The sequence below is a fragment of the Anopheles merus genome, chromosome 3R (assembly GCF_017562075.2).
Source record: "Anopheles merus strain MAF chromosome 3R, AmerM5.1, whole genome shotgun sequence".
In the NCBI taxonomy this organism is placed as follows: Eukaryota; Metazoa; Arthropoda; class Insecta; order Diptera; family Culicidae; genus Anopheles; species Anopheles merus.
Window position 1 is genome coordinate 10,405,500 of NC_054084.1, and position 15,132 is coordinate 10,420,631.

General features: G+C 47.5%; 1 protein-coding gene across 6 annotated transcripts; it reads right to left on the reverse strand.

Moving 5' to 3' along the window:
* Positions 1–319: 319 nt before the first annotated feature.
* On the reverse strand, positions 320–15,017 carry LOC121597324 (ubiquitin carboxyl-terminal hydrolase CYLD). Of its 6 annotated transcripts, XR_006005402.1 has the most exons (11): positions 14,463–15,017; positions 11,024–12,076; positions 8,826–10,200; positions 6,824–7,235; positions 6,470–6,669; positions 5,443–5,597; positions 5,150–5,368; positions 4,843–5,077; positions 4,430–4,765; positions 3,812–4,360; positions 320–3,728 (listed from the first exon to the last, which is right to left on the reverse strand). XR_006005402.1 is itself a non-coding variant. In XM_041922998.1 (10 exons), the coding sequence occupies exons 2-10, from the start codon at positions 11,669–11,671 to the stop codon at positions 4,167–4,169; spliced, it is 3,774 nt and encodes a 1,257-aa protein (XP_041778932.1). In that variant the 5' UTR covers positions 11,672–12,076; positions 14,784–15,017; the 3' UTR covers positions 320–4,166. The 6 variants fall into 6 exon arrangements, 5 of the variants coding, with proteins under 5 accessions (XP_041778932.1, XP_041778933.1, XP_041778931.1 ...); XM_041922998.1 differs by having other exon boundaries at positions 320–4,360; positions 14,784–15,017; XM_041922999.1 differs by having other exon boundaries at positions 320–4,360; positions 14,636–15,017.
* Positions 15,018–15,132: the final 115 nt, after the last annotated feature.

Consider the following 15,132-nt stretch of genomic DNA (forward strand, 5'->3'; position numbering starts at 1 on the left):
ATGCTTTCTTAACTCTTCCACTATTCTTCCAGAAAGGCAGAACAACGATGGAGTTCTTCAACTATCTTCAAGATACACAGTACAGTTGAAGCGGGCAGTTTAGTTCATGCGGGTCGTTATAGCAACGGTCACGTTTTTATGACAGTCCCAAACTGCTGAAAAGCCGTTACGTTGACCGCCACAAAATTCTCTTACCTGAAAAAAGCGTACAAAAACAAAAAACGATTCGCAAATTATTAATCTTTTTATTACTTAAAAACAACTCCCCAACCAATGTGTTTACATGACAGCATTTATTTGCTTTCGTATTTTTGTTTTGTTTTGGCCAATAGTTTTTTCTTGCTAAACTGTCTAAATTTCTTTTCAAATAGTTTGGTTTCTCTACATTTTTATTTCGCACTAAGGAGAAAGCGTGTTTATCCCATCTCTCCAGTTGCAAAAAAAAAAACTTCGTAAATAGGTAGTAGTTTAATGCCTGCGTTTATCACCCGCCCGCCCGCAACTGCAAGGATACGGAGACACAAACCTGCTATCATGTCTCCCCTTCTTACCGGGGAGGAGAGGTTGTTTTACACTACTGTTTCCTTTTCCCTCCAGCAGTAGGCTACTACGCATAGATACCGGGGGCAGAAAACACTCTCCCTCCCTGCAAATGGTGTTCGTCGCTTAAGCCTTGTGTAGGGGTAAAGTGCGCTTTAAAAGCATTTATTTTCTCCTGCAAAGTTAACACACGCTATCGTCCTGTCCTCCAAATGGGATTAACAAACAAAAAACTAAGTTTATAGGTGCTTTCTTGTTGTTTCTTTTTTCCTTACTTCTTCTCAGGTCATCAGGTATCGAAAAGGGTTACTGGCAGGTAAGGGAAACGTAGCGGAAGATTCTAGTAGTAGATGAATAGGGTTCCGGATTTTTTTTTTTTGTTTAAACTTTACTCTATTATAATTAGCAACTAGAATATTGCCATCCAGTAGGTGTGTTTGTGTGAAATATGCATAAGACAGGTGTGTAGTGTGTGTGTGGGTGTGGGTACTTACACACACACACAGCTATTGCATTGTTCGTCCCTTCGCCTACCTTTGTTGTACTTCGTTCGTTCGTTCGTTCAGATATATTACGCTCCGTGCTACACGTGAATCTATCATAAGCGCATACAACTTACTACTCTATCTCTTAGATTTGTCCCGAATTAGGTTTTGTTGTTGTTATTGTTTGTTCTAACAAATCCTCACCGGCCGGCTTCCATAGAAAAAGTGTGAAATGTGTGTTTGTACACCGAAACAGAGACAGACAGTCAGACAGTGAGAGAGCAAGAGAGAGTGAGAAACACGAGCAAAAACTTCTCCCCCACCCGCCGTCTGCTCCAAGACACTTTCTTCACAACGCCACATCGCGCGCCACACACGGCTTCTCTCCGTTTCCGGTCGTAGTCGGCTTTGAAAACCTCGAGAAACCAATTCGTTGGTTGGATGCTAAATTCATGTGGTTTTTTTTTAGTAACGCGTTCTAAAGTTTTAGCGGAAGGAGGTAAGGAATTTTCTAATATTTTAATGTACTTAGCTTGTGTGTTTGTGTGGGGTTTTTGCTTTAAATTTGCTTCGTTACGAATGTATTTGTCTTGTCTCTTGGCTCAGGTATCAGAGGGCGTGATGATGCTTCCATTCTATTTAACGTTTCCTTTCTGACACGTCTAACACGGGTTGGGTTCGCTTCCTTTTCTGTAAAAAAGTGGCTTCCACCATTCTACAAATTCTCGGTTCCATTAAGAAAAGTATTTGTAATTTGTCCTCACCTTTTATCTTCACTAAAGCTTCTAAAGCCAACTCACCGAAATGCGATCGAAAAACATTCAAAGCCTACTATAGTGTGTTTACATTATGCTCGAAAAAAAAACAGTCGACGGCGGCATTCGCGGACCCGCGTTCGTTGCTAAGACTATCTCACACGTAAACAGTTTTGACGCAATACACTTCTTCCAGTTGCGCAACGAACAATAGCTATCGCTATGGGAGAGAAAGAGAGGGAGAGTGGGGATTGTGTCCCAACCAGCTACAATTTGCTTCAATTTTCTACAGGTTACTACTAAACAGCTTTTCTTTTTGGGGAACATATTCTTTTTGGTACATATTAGAAGGGTAAGCAAAGCACAGCGGTCACTCATCGATGATCTTTTTGTTTTGTCGCTAAATGGAACGAAACAATGTTTATACAACAGCACCGAGCATTCATTGTTTTTAAGTGCACAGGGTGCGTGCAGGTGTGGAATGGAGTGGGAGGAGTATTGCTTCATGGTATGGCATTTTTTTTAAATTCGCCTAGAAAGCTTCGTTCATTGAACGTTTCCTTCAGTTTGAATGTGTTAAATTCAGTGTTTCGGGAAAAGTCTAGAGGTTTATTGAACTTAAAAGCAGACTAAAATTCGACAGATAATCAAAATGAGAGGGATAAGTAGAAGCTTAATTATGGTCAACTTTACTAACTAACTGCAATCAAAATACTGGCATCGCCACTCGGTTACCCTAACAAAACACTGCGCTGATACAAAAAAGTGATAATACAGGGTTTCCAGGGTTTCTCATAGTTGTGGAACACTTCCTCAAGTCTTTCTTAAGGGTAAGTGAACTTCATATGATGGAAATTGGACTCTATGGCACCCTTTTCGGACAGGTTCCAATGAAATTCTTATTGGATTTTCAACAAGGTTGCTATAGAGTCCAATTCCCTTTACATTAAGTTAATTTCACTCAAGAAAAAATCAATAAAGTATGCCACAGCTAGGAGAACTCCTGGAAAACCCTGTAAAACCAGTGCGTGTGTATTTTTTTTTTTTAAATAATTTATAATTCCTTCGTCTTTTCCATCTATATTCTCCCTTTCCCCTGTTACGCATTGTTTCGTTATCCGCTTCATAGTTTTCACTTTGCAAAAGCCGATAGGAAAGCAGATAACCACGGAACTTAACACTTGTTTATAGTTACTCAAAACCGTTCGGTTCTACCTTTTTTTTTGTTAAATAGTATGCCTTTTTCTTTGCCCTATTACTTTACTTCTCTATTATTGCAAACAGTTTCACAGACTCCTCCAGGCTGTATGAATCAGACGTTATCGGAAAGTTTGATTAGCGCCTTGGGACAAGTGTGTGTTGTGTGTGTGTTTTTTTTCCTCATTTTTCGCATTAATTGTAGCTCATTTTGCCATTTTTCTTCATGATCATCATAAAGAACTATCCTCTATTTCCCGGCCAATTTTTTGTCGCTCTGCGTAGTAAGTTAGCTCCTATCCGTTCCCGCCCGTCTGCCTTACCTCCTGCGCTACTTCTAAAGTACGACGGTGTGTCTGAGGCCACCTTGCCCCCAGCCCCTCCAACACACAGGTTCGATTGCCAATTGTTTTGTTTTTCCTACTTGTATAATGTATATAAATATATATAATATATATATATTTAAGTATACATATATATTATTTCATTTCATTCGTTTATATATGTATAGTTGTATAAGTATATTCTCTCTTAGATTCTTGTTCGTCTGCTTTCCGCCTAATTCGGCTTTTCTTTCTTCTATACTACTCTTCTATCTCCTGTTTCGAGACTTGCGCTTTTCTTTCGCGCTTTGTTAAATTTTCTAAACTTTATTAAAGAACTCTTAACCAGAGGCTTAGCACTAGCAAACGGCCTTTAACACGCAAGCAAGTTGGTTTGTTTCGCTCCCGTTTTCTTCTACCCCAAAATTCTGTGTTGAAGAAAAAGCAGCACGTTAAGGTAAGGTTTGATGGAAATATAGGTTTGTGTACGTGTGTGTGTGTGTTATTCTACCTTCCAAAAACAAAAACCTTTTCTGCAACAATGAAACGGACCTTCGTTCGTCGCCGCACACAAATCTCAATGTGTGTGTGTCCGCTTTCTTCCACTTTTAACTGTAAAATCTTTAAACCAACTTCCGCTTTGGTCCAAATGTCTCTCGCACTGCACTGTCTCGTTCCAGCCTCCGCTGGATGGAAGGGACCTTCCTTATTTCTAAACCTAGACCCATTCTTCAAACACAATGCAACATCATCCAGGTTTGGTGAAGCAAAACGCGTTTCATTTTTTTGCGATAGAAATCTTTACATTGCACACAATCAATGCCTGAAGCAGGACACACTCACACGCGGTGGCTCCTTGGTCTCATTTATCGGTACATCATGACGTCGGTACTTTGGTACATGCACATGTACGCATCGCACAGCAATCGCTTCGCATGCTCAGGTAACATTTTGTCGTTGACCGCCTCCTCGTTCAGCGCCCGCGAGCCTTCCTCCGTCAGCCAGCGGGGCAGATCCGGCACGGGGACCATTTTTGGAATATTATAACCGTTTTGTTCACCTGCAAGATCGTTTGAAAGACACATTAGAGAGGGACTTCAACTCCAGGAAGGGACAGGCTACTAATTACCATTACGATCGGCCATGGAGTCGAAGAAACACCAGGGAGCATCCTGACCGGAGGCGGCCTTCACGAACGCTACGTAGTGGGACGTTTCGATGCACACGACCGCAAATAGCTCCATGTACAGCCGGGGCACCTCGCAGTGCGGTGCCATCGGGATGAAGTCTTGCGGCACCGACAGCGGGACCGGTTTGTGGTTCAGCCGCTTGCTGTGATGGTGCACGCTGTCGATGCAGCTCTTGCAGATGGCCGTACCCTCCAGTCCTTCGCACTGCATCTTGCCGAAGCATTCGCGACACTCGTACTCGGCCAGCTTGCCGCACACCCAACACTGACGGGGAGCTGCAGTCATAGGAAGAGAAGGACAAAAAAGCATTAGCCTCTGGTTCGATTGACAAACGAAACGAAGCGCTACTCACAATCCTCAATGATATCCGTCACGTCCAGCACCTGGGAGGGCAGGATGCGCGGGTACATCTTGAAGTTTTTACCGAACCGTGGCATCTGGATAATCAAACAGGACGGCACCTCCTTCAGCTTGATGTTGGACGCCAGAAAGCTCTGCTCGAACAGCTGCTGTACCGAGGGCAGGTTCAAACGTTCGTCCTTTTCCACAAACAGCTGATAGTAGAACGTGTCTAGTCCGGAACTTAGCTACGGAGGTGAAGGAAGAAACAAAATCAATTACACAATTTCCACTATTTCTCTTTCTTGCTTCTGTTTTACCTTCAAAAACGGATCAGCACGCAGGATCTGCGCTAGCAAGCTGTTCAGGAACTCTTCCGGATCCTTCTCTTCGCTCATTAGCCCCGTGACGGAGCTTAACCGGTCGAGCAGTTGGCGCAGCTTCAGCACACGATCCGCTCGCACAAAGTGATTCTTTCGCAACGGGTTCACGATCTCCTCCAGCAGCACACGCTGCACCTCTTCATACTGAGGATTGTCCTGAAAGGCGTTGGCAAAAGCGTCATTAACACGGAAACTTCAAGAATGATAAATCCAGATTCAACAGTACGCACCTCCGGCTCTTTAGGCCGAAACAGCAACGAATCAAACACGCTGGTGAAGGTGAACATCGCGAACAGGGTTGCATCCAAGTAGCAGGAATTGTGATGCCCCTGTATACCCTTGAACTTGCCGCAGATTTCTTCCAATTCCTCTAGCTTTAGAATTTCTGTGGGCAAAAAAGTGTAGGACAAGAAGGCAAATGAATTTACGCTCTTCTCCTGCAAAGCGTTTCAACCAGTGCTGCAAAATGTTCTTGTCGATGTCTGATGTTTGAAAAATCTGACTGAAACAATATCCATGTCAGTGTTACGTACTCAATTGTGATGATCAGTGGTGATACTCTAAACGATCGGTGTGGCCAATACATGTATCGTGACATTTTTTGCGACCATCGCTTAGTCAGTCAATATGTCATGACTTTTTTTTTTACTGTGATCAGCGCTGCAAAATGACACTGACATAGTCATGACAAATTCCGACATAGTACTAACAAAATCATGTCACCGTCACGAGCTCTACTGTGATACTCAGAGGTGAGAATCAAACAGTTGGTGCGACCATCACATGCTTGGTGACATTTTGTGCCAACAACTCTTTGTCAGTCACTTGGTCGCGACATTTTGGGTCGATGATCATCACGATCATGTCGATGATCATCACGTGACCAAGTGAGTGACCAAGAGTTGGGTGCTAAGTAAAATTTCACCAAGCATGTGATTGATCCACCAACTTGAATTTGAGTCTCACCTCTGATCATCTCAGTTGGGTACGTGAGCTGATTTGTGCTTCGTTTCATTTCGCATTTGGCAGCACTGTTCACACCCAGAAAAAGTCATGATTATAACTGCGCCGTCATTAAGCTCAGCTTATCAGTCAGAGTTCAACCACTCGCATGTCGTTTTCGGCAAGTCATGACGCACTGAGTATCAGCAATGAGCATCAAGCTACCACGGATATGTTCATTGTTTTCGTTGGTGAACACCCGGTGATGCTCATGACATTTTGCTGCACTGGCTTACAACCGCCCAGCACACTTACTCAACGGTGGCACCCTGCCCTTTACCACCGGACAGTCCACCTTGCCGAACATGTTGGTATCGGTTTTGCTGCCACCGCCGGCAGCCGGCGTCATTCGCGAGCTGCACGGCGACATTGGCGGAATGTCCTGGAACCGCCGGTCCCGGCTGCACTGGCTCGTGTGCACAAATATTGCACGATTTGCCGGACATCTGAATAACCTGTCACGTGGAAAAGAGAGGAGGAGGCTCAGTTACAGAACAGATTTATGGATCGAAGAGTATGCAACACTGGAACTAAGTACTTAATTTAAAGTCATCCGCAATGCGGATAGTGCACACACATACACACACACAAATTAGCATCACAAATTACCTCACACCGTTGTGGGTGCCGTTGGTCGTCTCGAGCGTCGGATCGATCGGTTCATCCTCCAGCTCCACGCCGACCATCACCTTCCGATGGTTGCCGCCCCCGATGGTTGGCAGTGGTCCAATCCAGCGTATCACACCGTACAGCAGTGGATCGGTCGCAGTAGCGGGTGGTGCGGTTGCCGTCCCCGGCGGCTCGAATGCACCACCGTCCAGCGTTACCTCCACCATCGAGCCGACGCCGAGCGATGGGTCGTTCGGCAGCTCCTGCAGCGGCGAGGAAGCCGGTCCACCGCTGTCCGATTCGGGCGATATGGAACCGATGCGGGGCACTAAACCGTTGGCGGTCGGGTGGCTCGTGCCGTCCGCTGGGCCGATGCTGCCGTTCGTCGTGATGGCCGCTCCATCGTTCAGCTCTGTGTGATGGAAAACAACGTTAGCAATCGAATGCAACAGCTCGACTAGCAGCGCCGTTAGGTAGCGGAGTATCATTCGGCAACGGTTTGCCCGCTCGGGGGTGATAATTATTTGCTGAGCACTCATCCGGGAGAGGAGAAAAAAAACACGTTCAGGCGAAAACTTTGAAATTTGAAAGCAATAACGATTGTTAACGAGACAGCGCATGCTAGATTAGGGTTAGTAGCAAATGTCATTCTCGGCCTGTTACTAAGGAACGTTCGCTTCCTTGAAACAAACCACGATCGCGTTTTATTTAAATGGGTCAGTACGGAAACGGAAACGCAGCAACAAAACACGCACACATCGTAGAAACACACCACACAAACCTTCCTCTGCATCGCTTGCCAGTGGACGTTCCGTCGCTTCCGGCGGTTCATCTTCCCAATCGAAATGCTCCAACACGGTCAGCGGAATGCCATCGAACGAATCCTTATCGTACGTATCGGGCAGCATCTTGTTGGTTGGCCTTTTTTTTCTTTTTTTTACGAATAATTAACCTAACCAACACAATGCTCCAACTTGTACTTCTCTCTTTAGATCAACAATCGAGTATTGGTATGACACAACCCAGGCCAGCACAGATCAACTGATCGATCGGTTGCAATTCGCAACACAATTACATCGCCACTGCTGGGTGGAGGGCGCAAATCGCACGACCATTCCCGAACTATATTATGCGGCAGTTGGCGGAAGACTCGGCCTTGCCAGCAGAACACGATCTATTTTAGAGTTGCTGAGTCGAGCACGCGAGACGATGAGCACATGCCTGTTCGATGATCGAGTGCGCTTATCACAAAGCGACGGGGAAAGGATGGATGCAGGGCATAAGCTCGCCTCTTTGTCTGCTTTGATCGTGCGACACCGACGTGTATCTGAGCCGTTCTCCAACCTCGCAGGAATGTCTTTCACACCTAAATTAGCCACCAGTACATTGAGGTGTATTAAAGGGACACAAAACCACCGCACAAAAAAAAGGAAAGGAAACATACAACAGAGACCGTATTAAACACAATCAAAGAATTGCACGTGAACCTGCAGTCGGGCGCATGTTTTTGTCTTCGGGCGGTGCTTGATCGCGTGCGTGATCGATTCAGGGTGGAAGGTAAAGGCGCCGGTTTCTTTCGCTCTACTTAAGGCACTATTGTTTAAGCAACTCCACTAGCTCTAATGCAACCTCGCAGCAGTTCGGCTCGAGTGCGGCGCTACTGAATTACCGAAATTATAAGTGGAACACAACGCGGCGACGATCAACAAGGCAGACTGGTGTCGGTACGATGATGATGATGATGGCGAGTTCTATTTTTAAGAAGACATCGTGCCGGCACGACTTCCCCCCTCGTTCAAAACGCCGTTCTGTTTACGGTTGTCGGAAACCGCTTTGCGGCTGCTGCTGCTCCGGTTTGACTGTTTTCCCATTCGGGCCCGATGAATTTTCGCCCCAAAGAAGGTTTGAAAAAAAGTCGAGCACTTTTCCGTTGGCAAAGTCACTTACAAAAAACTCACTGCAAAAAGGGATTTTTTCAACTTAAAAGCTTACAAATACTTACTCGTCATTGTGGCGACATCGACGGTGGCCGGCTTAGCATCGCCCGCCCTGCCGCCCTTGCGCACACCCGACGCAACCGTTTCGCCCTGCTGCTTCGTCATCCCGATGTGTGCCAGCGGATTGAGCGATTTGTTCCGCTCGTACCGTCCGGACGCGCTGCTACCATTGTGGCTGTGGTAGCTGTGGCCACTGTTCGCCGTACTGTTGCTGCTCGTACTGCCACCGCTCGTCGCGTAGCCCACCGCCCCATTGCCGTACGCCCCGAGCGCCATCGATGACGGTGGCGTTTGCGTTTTCTTATCACTGCTGCTGCCGCTTCCGAACAGTATGGCCGCGACCTCGCCCGCCTCCGCCGGCCAGCTGCTACTGCCCAGCAGATCCATCAGCTCCACCTCCCTGTTGTCGGTGGGGCTGAGGACTGGCGGCGGATCGACCACGATCACATCGCTCGCACTCTTGATCGCTTCGTCGATTTCGTTCGAATCGATCACCACCACATCCCGGTCGGGTAGGCTCAGAATGGTGCTCTGCTTGCTGACCGAATGATACCCTCCTCCTCCTCCACCTCCACCCGCACTGTTGACGGACGAGTTGGACCCGGTGGAGCGGGCCACCTTGCCCGCCGCCCGTGCCTTGGAATGTTTCAGCGTGCTCGAGTTCGAGCTGTTCTGCGAACTCCTACCCGAGCTGCGGTACGCATCGCCCCCGTCCGCCAGATGGTGATGGTGGTGATGCTGATGGTGCTGCTGCTGCTGCTGCTGCTGCTGGCCGGCACTGTGCTGATCCACAAAGCGATGATACTCATCGCCGTAGCTTTCCATCGGATGGCTGGTCACGTACCGGCCCGAGCTGCCGGTGCTGCTGCTGCTGTCCTGCTTCGACAGGTTCGGGCTCGAGATGGACGCGGCAATCTTCTTGTGTTGGTGCATCGCCTTCGTCCCGGCCGGATCCATCTGCAGACAGCTGAAGCTATCGTACAGTGTGCCGATGTCGGTCGACTTTCGGTTCGCCGCGCCCGCCTGCCCACTGCTCGTCAGGTCCGGCGTGTACGAACGGGCGTACGGTGGGTATTCGCCGTTGCTCGCGCCGCCGCCCTTTCCGCTCCGTCCGCCCTTGCTCGAGCTGTTGTCGTCGGCCGAGTGTTTACTGCTTCCCGTTCGGCGCGACAACCGATTGTTGAGATCCCGCGCACCGCACACCAGACTGTCGAGCAGGTTGCGCTTGTGGTGGTGCTGCTGCTTGCCGCCGGACGACTCGTGCTCGGGAAACTTGATCCAGTTCGCTGCCACAATCAACGCCAGCCGGGGCTCACAGTTCATATACTCGGACACGAAATCGATGTCGTCCTTTTGGGGTGATTCACCATTGTCTAAATTCTGCGTGTGTGTCGTGTTGCAAAGCGGCACAGGGAATGGAAAATTAAACAATATTAAAAAGATTGGTTTTTTGTATGGTTTTTGGAAATTCTGCTCACAAAAAGAGTAACGTTGCATTAGTAAATTTGGTATTCAGGAAAACCACGTTCGAAAGAACTGCTCAAACGGTAAATCAAGCCAATTCCATGCCAATAATTCAAGCCAATTCACATAACACGCTACTTTGTACGTAGAAAAAACCAAAACTGAACACAAAACTATAGCAAAACTATTTACAACTAGGTCGGTCGCACGCAAAGTAAGGAAGGAAATGAACGCAACGAATTCTTAAAATTTAGATAGGAAAAAAAGAATTGTCTACAAACAGGAGAATTTCACTAATTTGACACACACACTCCGCTCTCAGATCAGCCTGTGTTACCTGTTAAGCCGATGTTAGACAGTTTCGGGGGTAGGTGCACGGGGGGACCGATTTTTAGAATGGATTTTGGACAAATTTTGAACATTTTTTTTGCATCTTTTTGTTGATTTTTGATCGCTCCTAACACAATTTTGCCACACAGCGTTTCAATTGTTTTTTTCCGGGAAACGGGATGATCCTTCCAATTCTGGCGGGTGCAATTAGTTTGAAAACATGATCGTGTGTGCGCATAAAAGAAGGCGGGGCGTGTATTAGGGTTGTGTGTGTATATGTGTTTGGTAGGGAAAGTGTTGCAATTATTAGGTGTAAAAGAAGGGGGTTGTAATTTGTGGTGAACGTGTGATAAAACCAATGCTTTAAACAACATAAAAACGTAAAATGGTAGAAGTATAACGTTTTTACCAGTAGCTCCAGTCCAAAGTAGTAGCCGGGTCCAATTTTCGGCACCGGCCCGACGTACCGTATAATGCAATCGTACGTCACGTGCCGGTTCTTGGCCAGCCACGAAACCATCACAATGTCGCCGACGCGCAGCTGCTTCACCGAGCCGAACAGCTTCGGCCGCTTGGCGAACTCGCACCGCTCCAGCGGATCCAGTATCGCGATCAGGTACGGCCAAATGTCGGACGGGATGCGCTGCAGGTGGGCCGACTGGCACTGCAGTACTCGGTTCTCGTACGGATTGCTAACCGGGGCACTGGCCGCCACCATCCCGCTGCTGCCGCTGCTGTTCGGTGCACCCAGACGGTTGTTGCTCCCGTTCGACGTGCCGTTAAAATCCTTCACCTTGATCAGCGCGATCTTGCTCGACGGCTGCTCGACGATCTGCAGCGTCATGCCGGGCTCGATCTCGACACGATCGTCGATCGCGAGCGGTTCCGTTGGGGGTGGGCCGCCCATCGGTGACCCGGTAGCGGCCGCATCGGACATAAGGCTGCTGCTGCTACTGCCACTACCACCGCCGCCACCCGCTCCACCGAGCGGCACGTTTACCACCTTCGCACGGAACCGCTCCATGCTGATGGCGTATATGTTACCGCCGGCTGACATTTTGCTTTCCTTTGGCTTTCCTTTGCTAAGCTCGACGTGTGGTCGCTTCCTCGCGTGTATCACAGATTACGACTGCTGCCGGAGCGATCGATACGATCATTCCCTTTTCTCGCTTGTGGGGTTGGAGGACTTGGACAAGCTTCTGTTGCGTTTTGTTGCGTGTGGTGTGGATTGAAAGGGGATTGCCGTTGGACGCATTCACACCAGGTCCAGTCGATGCCTTTCGGTATTGCGGTAAGTGACGTTGCTGCTGTATCTCATTGCCGTTGCCATCGAGACGCTCCGTCCGGTGTGTTCCATTCAGCAGCTAACTCTGTTTTCATTTCACAGTGACAAACATTCAGTGTACATTAAGCTTGCAAACAACAGCAAAACGAAAAGGACAACAGGGCAAACAGTAACAACCTAAAAATTAACAAAAAGAAACTATAAATAAAATTATAAAAAAGGTTCAAAACAAAGAGGCACCATAAAAACTGAACCATGGGGTCGAAACGAACATCCAATAAGAAAATCCCCAACTGACCATGACCGCGAAGCAATCAGACAAACACCCTTATCCAGCACATTCTAGCAGGAAACCCGATGCTCAACACTCTAGCACACACACAATCGAGCGGCATGGCCAGACGATAACGACACCGTAGTGACTCATTTCGCACAAGCCGCACTAGAGCCCCGGTGTAGATCGGATCACTTGGATGGATTCCGCGTGGGATTAATTTTTACCACCCAATCGGTTGCTATGTTTCTACAATGTCAAGCAACGGTTTCCGTATGTTGCGCTTTGCTGTGCCATCATACCGTTACCAGAACGCACTAGCGATGTAATTAGTCACGTTGTAGTGTCACGGCAGCGTGTATGGAGGGGTGTAAAGAAAGTAACAGACTTGACTAGACCGCTCGCATTACAGCAGTGTTACAGTGGGTATCGTTCCCAAAATTAATTAGCTCACGGTTTAATCCACAAAGCGGAGGTCCACTGCAACTCGTGGTTTAATGCACTTTGCAATAAAAAAAGGGGATCTTTTGTAAACAAATCTGCTTTGTGATTGAAACGCTTAGCAAATGCAAACACACAAATACACGCCGTGCTATCGGTTCGATTTGGATAAGATTACCTTCCCGTTACGCGTGTATGCCCTTTTTCGCGCAACTGCTTTGCGCGATTGCACGCGCAACCCGTTTTAGGGGCGCATGGGGCAAACTGGTAAACCTTTTTATTTTTTTTTTTCAATTTTTTTCAATTAATCTTACTACAATTAGACATATGCAATACTTTACGTGTACTTCACGTGTACTTTAGTCGATATTGCAGTGGGTGCCCATTTATGCCCCACATACCCCTACACTTGTTATCGTTTGTCCTCAACATCTCGTCACAGCACAAAAAAAAAAAAAAGATACGTTGTCAACAAGCTCCATGTGTTTCTGTGTTGGTGTATGTAGCGAACTGATTCGCCCTTCACACAAGATGACTCACCGCCCCGAAAGGGGAGTGGGTGGGTGGTTTGGGTGGGTTGATTGGCATACACACTGTGACTCGAGGAGGCGTGCTGAGGGCGCACACGGACGCAACCTGACACTGGCTGTGTGACAATGTGCGCCACCTCCCGCGCCGTGCTATATTGCGCCATCATCAGCCGATTGAATGAATGCGCGCGCGGTCATGAAGGTCATTCCGGGGCCAGCACGCGCACACACACACACACACACACACACACACACACACACACACGCGCGCGCGCTCGGCGAAGGGAGAAACAAATCGTTTTCCGCCTTGCTGAATGGGAAAATTGGCGAAAATCGTTCGAGGAAAAGGTTTCGCGATTGGGTGGGAGGCTTTACGAGCAATAGACGGGGCGACGAAAAAAAAACGGAGGTGAAAGACATTATTGCATATTAACACCAAATAATACGGGAAAGGAGCGCGGATTTATGAAAGGAAATAAAAAAGGAAAATAAAAAGAAGCATACAGCACAGAGAGCTGCACGTGGAAACTGTCTTTTCAGCATGCAGGCCTCGTCACACGTTCGAACTTTCTCTTCAATGCACGAGGGGGAGGGTGTTTTTTTGGAAATCCTTCCGTTTCACTTCATGGATGACTCAATCCGCAATTGCTCTTTATACGCGGGGACGGCTATAAATAAAATCATGGGCTTCTTTGTTGTTTTTTTTTTGGTCCATCCACTTTTCCTCTCTTGTACGTGAAGATATGCCGGATTGTCGAGTGCCGCTCTTCCGACGGGAACAACACGTACATATTGCGATTTTCATTTCGTATTTCTCCATCCCCTAAACCTTCTTCTACTGCTCCTTCTCTTCCTCCTTCACTACCACACCAACCATTCAACAAAAACAAAACAAAAACAACAGAGGGCAAAAGCATCTCATCTATGGTATCGATCGCATCACACAGCCAGCACACATGCGGAACAGAGCATGCAATAGAAAAACGGGATTCAACAAAACAATACAGCACGAAAACACACTACACAAAATTTCTGTGGAGGCTGATGCTGATGAGAATTATTGATGGAAGAAGCTAATACATATCTCCGGCATGTGTGGTGGTAAATGGATTGAAATATGGCTAGCTACGATTGTCGTCCAAAATTTGCTGTTTCTCTGTGACCCGACAGAGAGAAAGAGACAGAAAGATAGAGAGAGAGAGAGAGAGAGAGAGAGAGAGAGAGAGAGAGAGAGAGAGAGAAAAAACAAACACACAAGGGCACAGATCACACAACAACACACACTTTCCCTTCCCACTTCAAACGGTAGCCCACTAACTTATTGATTACGACGGTGGTGCAGCAGCAGGTTTGTGTCAGCCTCAAACGAAAGCATTTGGGTGATGTACTCTTTGCGTTCACTGCAAAATTCACGATTGAAGAACCCAGGGTTCACACAACACAAAACAGCACCACACACACACACCGTCGCTTGGTTATCTATTATCGAACCTTTTAGTCTCGAAGCAACTGCGTTCTCCAGGTGCATCCCCCGCCTGTGTGACGGCACACCGAAGGAGAAGCTTTTAGTGAACACACCAACTAAACACACACACACACACGCACGTACACGGAATGAGAAAAGAATCTAAGAACGTACCCCCGGGGACACACGACACTTTCGTTTTCCGCAAAACCTTGCGCTGCCTACACACGCTTTTCGCCACACACTACACTATATTTTCCGCTGGTGCTCCGAGGGAAAAGAAAACATCCCCACAGCACAAGCCCTTTTCCTCCCTATGGCGCGCGCGCGTGTCACCGTCGAACTGCACACTGCGTGTGTGGCTGCTGTATTATGCCTATCCGTGCCCTGACTGACAAGCGAAATGACATTTTACCCCTGTTTTGCTGGGCACTGCTGGCTGTGTGTGTGCGTGTGTGTATGCATATGTGGTTGTGTTGGTGATTGTTTTTCAGCCTGTCTCGCTCGCACCACAGCTGGTGGT